This window comes from Nicotiana tabacum, chromosome 8, assembly GCF_000715075.1.
Source record: "Nicotiana tabacum cultivar K326 chromosome 8, ASM71507v2, whole genome shotgun sequence".
Lineage (NCBI taxonomy): Eukaryota > Viridiplantae > Streptophyta > Magnoliopsida > Solanales > Solanaceae > Nicotiana > Nicotiana tabacum.
Genome location: NC_134087.1, coordinates 2711401 through 2719932, shown reverse-complemented (window position 1 = coordinate 2719932; position 8532 = coordinate 2711401). Strand labels below are relative to the sequence as shown.

The following is an 8532-nucleotide window of genomic DNA, read 5'->3' as shown; positions in this document are numbered from 1 at the left end:
AGGGGCTCCGATCTGATCGTCCTTGACTCTGATTTTTGACTGGTACCTGTTGTAGATGTCTGCCCAAGTTACCACCGGGTATTTTACCAGATTTTGTTTTAACTGCTGTAAAGCCAAGGAACTACAGGAGTTAAGTCCTTGAGTGAATTCCTAAATGGCCCAATCATCCACAACCGGGGGCAAGTCCATCCATTCCATTTGAAATCTTGATACGAACTCTCTGAGCATTTTGTTGTCTGTTTGCTTAACCTTGAAAAGATCAGATTTTCTGGTCTCGACCTTGATGGCCCTGACATGTGCTTTCACAAAAGCATCTGCAAGCATATCAAATGAATCAATAGAATTTGAGGGTAAAAGTTGTGATACCATATCATTGCTTTATAGAGTTTCTCTGAACTTCTTTAGCAAAACCGGATCAATTTCATCATCTTCCAAATCGTTTCCCTTGATGGCACACGTGTAGGAGGTCACATACTCATTATCCGTGGTTCCGTTATATTTCGGAATATCAGGCATACGAAACTTTTTCGGGATTGGCTTCGGTGCCACGCTCGATGGAAAAGGATTTTGGACAAATGTTTTGGAGTCTAGGCATTTCAATATCGGGGGCGCTCCTGGGATTTGATCTACCCTGGAGTTATTAGTCTCCACTTTTTTGTCGTTGGCCTCAATTTTCTTCTCCACTGATTCCGTCCACTTTGTCAATTCCTCAAGCATTTTCATTATTTTGGGGTTGGTCCCGGGCTCAGCTTCATCCACCCTCTCGGTGTGTTGCTCACTTCTTCGGGTACTCCGCTGGGACTATTTAGGCTCGACCCTACCAGGAATGTGGCCTTGATTTTGTAGTTGCACTATCGCTACCTATTGAGTCTGCATTTTGAAGATTAGCCACAGTATTATCCCACTATCTCCGCCTTCGGGTGTTTCTCGAACCATCGCTCGTGGACCTCCGCGAATATTGTTCTCGGGGTCAGTTGACAGGTAGGTGCCGATAGCAACCTGTGACTTAGCATCGATTGGATTGGCAGCTGGGACTCCGTTGGGATCAACGTGGGGCACCTCATTTCTAGGCACCAGATTGTTGTTTTCGCCATGATGGCCAGACTCAGCCTCAACGTTCAAGTGAGCAGACTGAGAGTTTGACATTTTTAAGCAAATCTGAAACTTGAAACTTAAAGAACAAGCGTAAAATAGAGTGCGTTATGAAAATTTGTATCAAATTACCACTATTATCCTTAGCCCCACGGTGGGCGCCAAACTGTTTACCCTTAAAAATAGATAACAATTGAATGTATATGCGGTTTTAAGGATATGTGGATTAGTTTGATACAAGTTATCAATAACATCAAATAAATAATTAAAGATGAAATAAATGACCAAACCAGTTGCGATGTTAAGTCCGGGCTCAGATCAGAGCTTAACAATTGATCTGCCCTCGACTCGGAACCAAAATATATATAAAGAGCTATGAGCAAAAACAAGAACTTTTCCTTAACTTACAAGCAGAGAGAAACAAGTTTATATTGCCTTGATATGTGTGTTACCGTGTGTCATTAAAATAAAGATCACCTCTATATATAGTAGGAGAGTTTCATCCCTAGTACAATAATAAAGGTAAAAATCTTCTTTTTCGTTAAGCACTTATCTGTTGTTGATACAGGCCGAGATCCACGCCATAATATCCGGTTGGACGCGTATATCACAGCCGTTCGTTAGTCTTATGCAACCCTTTGGTAGTGCTCTCCGAGGTCTTTGAGCTCGAACCGGATTCGGGGGCATTGTCTCGATGGCTTCGGTGGTAAGCGCTTCATTAGTCCTTAGTACGAGAGGTTCCTAGCTTCGATTTCGATTATAGTTATGTCCTTGCTTCGTTTGCTCAACCGGAAAATCGGGTTGCTCATTAGCCCAGTTTTACCGTATACAATTATAGTGGACAAATAAACTTGGAGTACAATATATGAATATGAGTTTCCCTAGTTTAGTTTATATAACGTAAAAGGTCAATCACTTTTCTTATTTGCATGAACAAAATGAAAAAGGAACACGGATCAAGTTGTTTTTCTCTATAAGAAGAAAAACACACAATGAAAAAAGGAGAGAAGGAATTTTTTTTCTCTTTCTAGAACATTGTCAAATATAATGTGAATAGACTTGAAAATTTTGACATAAAGGGTATGAGTAATAACCTATAGCATCTGATATATGAATAGTTTATGTGAACAAATTTTCTGGAAGATGTTCAAATGTACAGGAAACAGAAGCGCCCTCTTTTGACTAAAACCATGTTCATGAGTTACTACTGGTGTTAATTAATTTATACATTATTGAACTAGTGAGGATGATAAGATGACAGCTTTTCACACGTGGGATTATTTTGTAGTAGAAAGTACTTGGAAAAATAATTATAATATTTTTCAAGTTTTTTTTTGGGGGGTGGGGGGAGAGACAAGGGTGGTTGAAGGTGGGGGGGTTGGGGTATGTTGGTTTAATGAGCTATTCAATGGAGACCTAACCCTTCTTTTTTGGAATACATTTCATGTTTGAAGTATTGAACATCTTAATTTCTTGTATTTATCGTGGAAACTGTGAAGAACTCCAAAATCAATTATTTTCAAGTAAGTTTCCAGATCTTCTTACACTGTACAGATCTGTAATAAGTACTTTCATTAATTGCTTGTTAGAGCTTAATTTCTTCTGTTAATGTTAATTAATCTCCTGAAAAATCTAAGTCTGCTTTTTCACTAAAAGTAGAACGCCATTTTAGAAAGAAACCTAGATACTCATAAATAAGGTCAATAAATGGAACCTTAGGCATTAATTAATTAATTAATATTAACAAGCTTTCTATTTTCTGATGTATATATCCTTTTTTTGTTGTTCCCGTCTTATTTAGGGCATGGAATATACTGGTAATTTTAACGACGAAGATGACTTCTTCCTCGACGTAATGCAGAATTTTTCTCAAGATATATATTCATACTCCAATATTATTGAAGAGAAAGATCAATTAAAAGATCTTTCTTCGTCTCCCCTAAAATCTTCTTCTGGCTTTCTCATTTCGTTTTCATCATCTCAAGAAGAAGAAAATATTGCAATTGTAAAATCTCATTTGGAAGAAATTAATGCATGTCAAGCATTTGAGGGCAATAATAATAATAATATTATGTACAAGAGGACTCCTTTACAAGCTCAAGAACATGTTACTGCTGAGAGGAAACGCAGAGAAAAAATGGGCGAGCTTTTCATTTCTTTGTCAAAGGTTGTTCCTGGTCTAAAGAAGGTATAACATCCCAACTCAAACTTCTTTCTTTTTCTTTATATTTTTAGTCTTATTTCCTATATATACTTTCATCTTTTTTCAGTCCAGCTCGCTAGTGATATCATCCGCTTTTGGCCTAGGCCCTCACGAGTTTAAAACGCGTCATTAGGATCTAAAGTCTATCTACTTATATACCTAACAGCTCTCCCATATTTTGTCGATGTGGAATTTGCCTATGGTGTCACACAAGACAGGCTTAGATAGAGCAACATGTGAAAATTACTATAGTCGATCACAACTTATTTGGTACTGTGCTTACAATTACTTGTTTCCAGAAAGAAAAAAAAAACTGCAAAAAGAGCGGAAGAAAACTAATCAATTTTTTTACTTAATTGTGCTTTAATTTCCCTAGATTATTTACAAGATTTGCATTCGTTCCAGCTAAAGTTTAAGTTTCCAAGAATGCGAAAACAATGATTAGCCTTTAGTAAAATAAAAAGAAGCTTGTTTTTGTTTAGTCAATAAAAGTATAGGTTCTTGAAATTATTATTTCAGGTAGTGTCAGCATTAATATTGAAGTGAGGAAGATTATATTTTTTGTTCTTCAGATGTTGTGATGCTATTCATATTCGATTATATAACTATATAAATTGTTACTTTTACAAGCTAGGCTTCATGAGTATAAATCCTGTTGGATTTTTGGATTAAAGTAGTGTGAATGGAAACGAAGGAAAAATAAAATTTTGAATTTTTTCCGAATGAACATTGTTTTATATTGGAGAAAGAAAATATATTTGTTAGATTTATATACAATTGTATTTCTTTTAACTCTTAAAGAATTTAGTAGAAGGTAAGTCTCGTGTTGTCTCATCGTTTTGCTTGTCATTGGATATGATCTAATTTTCTCTCTGTTCTTTTTTTTTTTTAGCCGTTTTCATAATAGCCATTTTCTCGAAAAATCACGTGAAAGGCTGCAACTTTTGAGTTGCACATCTTCATTCAACCCAAATTTTTAGCTATAAATATATGGTCATGCCCTCGGATTTTCCTTACTAAAGTTCAAAAACTTCTTTCTTTGTGCATTATTTTCTTACAAAAAATAAAATGAGTACGATGCTATCGCCGTTTGTGTTTGTTGTTAACTATTATTTGAAGTACCGCTATATATGTGTAGCTAATTCATTCGTTCTATCATGTGTGAAAATAATACTAAGTCTTTGCTACTATGAGGGAATTAAGTTTCTTAAGGGTACACTGTAAAATCAGCGGGCTTGAATTTTCATTCTTTGTATGCACTTCTATTTTTATTTCTATTTTTACTTTGAAGAATTTATTTTTGAATATAGAAAGATAACAAATCCTTCGATACACAAAGCTAATTTCTTTCTTGGAGAGTATCATAACATTAGATAATATGATTTTTTTTTTTTATTTTGGTTCTTTATAGTTAGACAAGTCTTCTATCCTTGGAGATACTATTGAGTACACGAAAGAGCTTCAACAACAGGTAAAAATTCTTGAAGAGACAAAGAAAAACATACCATCTGCCTGCGAAAATATTAATGATTCCTCTTCCTACAACAAGAATGTTAACTGCATCGACGACCAAGTACTAGGATCAAAGATTAAGACAAGGATTTTGGACAAAAATGTACTTATCAACATTCACTGCAACAAACAAGATGGGGTGGTGGGAAGAATATTGTTCGAAATGGAGCAATTGCATCTTTCAGTTAATGACATAAGGATCATGCCATTTGGTTGTACTAATCTCGAAATATCAATTCTTGCTGAGGTAATTAACTTTAATCACTCTCTTAATCCTCAATTAGGAATAATTAACAGACTGCAAAAATACATTATTATGTACTCCCCCCTCCTATTTTATGTGATCTCTTTCATTTGGCATGGATTTTAATTAAAACAAACTTTTGAAATTTGTGATCTACAACAAGTTATTTGTAACATCCCAGACTTTAGACAGAGTCTCACATCGGCAAAACACAAGAGGGATACTGGGTATATAAGATAACAAGCCTTAGACCCTAGTGATGCGTTTTAAACCCGTGAGGGCCTAGGCCCAAAGCGGACAATATCACTAGCGGGCTGGGCTGTTACAGATGGTATCAGAGTCACTCTTGTGTCAGCCTTGCTGATGGTGGGTCAGAGTTCAACTGAGTTTAAGCAAATCCCTGTTAGGTAGGGAGGATAGTGAATACTCAGTCTTACCCCTTCCTTATGCAGGTAGTCCTTACCCCTTCCTTATGCAAGTAGTTTCCGATAGACTCTCCGTTCAAAGTAAGCATGCAAAATCATAATAGTATTGAGAAAATGCAGTAGTTTAAAGTAATTAATGTTTCTAAATATGGATATGTATCGTTCTTTCTTTGACAAAGTAAAATAAAAGGCGTGTCATATAAATTGAGACAGAAAGAGAAACTATAAACAAGAGTTTTTGAGATCTCAACATTATCAACTTGATACCTTATTAGACATCACACACAAACTCTAGAGATATGAAAGTAAAATCCATGAATAAATTTTAGGAGTAGCCATCTAGTAGCAATTTTGATTTATTGCACAAACATCATAAAGTTAATTTTTGTCATATAAAATTAATTTAACTATATTTATATAACACATAAAAAATATTGGAATATAATGCTAAACCTGGTCAACAAAAATTAGTCGATTACAACTTCAACAACTCACCTTATATAATATTCAAGTGGAACTACTTAAAAAAAAAAACTAAAAACACTATCTTCCCACTCAAAAAAGTAAAAGACTCATGGGGCAACATTGTAAAAACATCATATATTAGTAAGTTGGGTCGAAAATGCACTTTATTTTTTGGTTTTTTAAGTGGTATTATGTTGATATCATATAAGCTAGGCTGCTGAAATAGCTATATTTAATTAATTTTTTATACATATGGCATCGTACTTTACTGTATTATGAATAAATTACCCCAAAACCATATAAATACTGCAACAAAGTATGCTGTTATAGCAAAATATTTATGTACATATTTTTGTTTTCACTCCTTGCAGATGGAGAATGGATGTTGTATAACTGTGCAGGATATCGTAAATGCCCTTCAAATCAACATTCTGGACCAAGTTCAATCTGCAGTTGCATGAATAATCTCCTCCTGATGATATTCTCTAAGTTTTATTTTTCCTTCTTGTCCTCGACATCGTAAATAATTTTTTTTTTTAAAAAAACATTTTTAATTACCTATATGTGTATAATTTGAAAGCTCTTTTGGAGATTGTGTAATAATTACTCTTCCACATTTCTCTCGCCGGCAAAAATTGTTGGAGACTTTTCTTTGGATCCCTTAGTTTGGGATTCCTAATTTTCAATTTGTTTTTTTGTTTTTATTCCCTTTGGGACTTAAAGCCCGTTTGAATTAGATGATTATAAATAGTTGATAGGTTTGAAGTGCTGAAAAGTACTTTTAAGTGCTGAAACTGATTTTTCAAATAAGCATTTACGTGTTTGGATAGACGTGCTAAAACTGATAATAAGCAGTTGATGTGTTTGGTAGAAATTTTGCTGATAAGTTGTTCTTTTATTAAAATGACTAAGATATTCTTAAAAACTTTACAAAAGATTATAAATAAAAGGTTTCTTTGTAAAGAAAAAGATGAAAAACGAATATGAAATGAAAAGAAAGTTAGAAAATTTATTTTGGGAAAAATATTTTGTGAATTAAAAAATATAATTAAGGATAAACTAGTAAAAGTTTTGATCAAACTAAAAGTTCTGATAAGCTAAAAAGCCATAAGTTGGGGGTGACCAACTTATGACTGATTTTAGCTTATAAGCACTTTGGGTATTTACCAAATGCGTAAATAAACTAAAAAGTGCTTATAAGCTAGTTTAACCAGCTTATAAGCTTAGCCCTATTTTATGCGTAAACCTATTTTATGTCCCTGATTGTTTGAATTGCTAAAGGAAACTATATATCCATTTTCAGGATTAGTGTGAGAACATCAGTCTAATTAGATATAAAATGTTAAATAACTTATCTACACTCCCAAAAATTTTATACTATCATGTAACTTTTATTTGTTAGATATTGTAGGTAACCTGTCTTTTTTACAAGATAAAAAATTTCATTTCTTATGAAAGATTATTAATTGTAAATATCTTTTGAGTAATCTGATTGTTGGGCTAAAAAGGCCCAGTGATATTCTTAACATGGTGTGATATTGTCTGTTTTGGGACAAGTTCGCACGATTTTTTTCAAAGAGATCTCTACACCTTATATGTAGGCTCCCAATCCTTTCAGCTATCAACGTGAGACTTTGTTCGCACACCCAAGAATCTCCCCCTCAAATTATGTTTCACGTGGTCCACTACCACAATCCATGGGTCTTTCCATTACTACAATCCATGGGTCTTTCCCCTGAATCAAGTTCCCCATGGCCCATTACCGCGATTCACGGGTCAAGTTTCGAGTTTTATTGCAACTAGCTTCTTCTAATGCACGCATCTCCAAGCTTGTAGAGTAAGCAAAAGCGCTGCACCATCATTCTACCATCGCATATTCGTCACGCTGAACCTAAACTCTAATACCAGTTGTTGGTCTAAAACGGCTTAATGATACTATTAATATATATAGTGTGATATTGATCGCTTTGGGCCAAACTCACACAGTTTTTCCCCAAAAGGCCGCACATCATTAAGAGATCCATACATCTTATATGTAGGCTTCCAATCTTTTTAGCTACTAATGGGGGACTTTGTTCGCATACCCAATAATTTTTCCTCGAACTAAGTTCCATGTGGCTCACTATCACGATTCATGGGTTATTTTTCAAGATGCACTATGTGGCACGCACATTGTTAGAGTATTATAGTAATCAAAGTTCGCAGCTAGCTTCTTCTTGTGTGCGCGCCACCCCGCACCATCACTTTGCTATCTCCATACTCGTCCCGCCAAAATCGGGCTCTGATACCAGTTGTTGGGCTAAAACGGTCCAATAATACTCTTAATATGGTGTGATATTTTCCGCTTTGGGCCAAGCCCCCACGGTTTTTCCCAAAAGGTCTCACACCAATAAGAGATCCCTACACATTATATATAAAGCTTCCAATCTTTTCAACTATCAATACGAGACTTTGTTCGCACGCCTAACACTATTAATATAAAAATTATTTTATATTGTTGGTCGGTATGTATAAATAAAACTCAATTAACGAAAACATGAATGGAACCAAGATCTTTATTTGGAGATGGTAGAACTTCTCACTTCTTCCCA

At 34.8% G+C, this 8532-nt stretch overlaps 1 protein-coding gene across 1 annotated transcript; it reads left to right on the top strand.

The window, feature by feature from the left end:
* The first annotated feature begins 2527 nt into the window (after window positions 1-2527).
* LOC107794340 (transcription factor bHLH25-like) lies at window positions 2528-6580 on the top strand. The gene is made up of 4 exons (XM_016616822.2): window positions 2528-2615; window positions 2894-3280; window positions 4707-5054; window positions 6313-6580. Exons 2-4 carry the CDS (start codon window positions 2897-2899, stop codon window positions 6400-6402), a joined length of 822 nt encoding a protein of 273 aa, XP_016472308.1. The 5' UTR covers window positions 2528-2615; window positions 2894-2896; the 3' UTR covers window positions 6403-6580.
* The last annotated feature ends 1952 nt before the right edge of the window (window positions 6581-8532 follow it).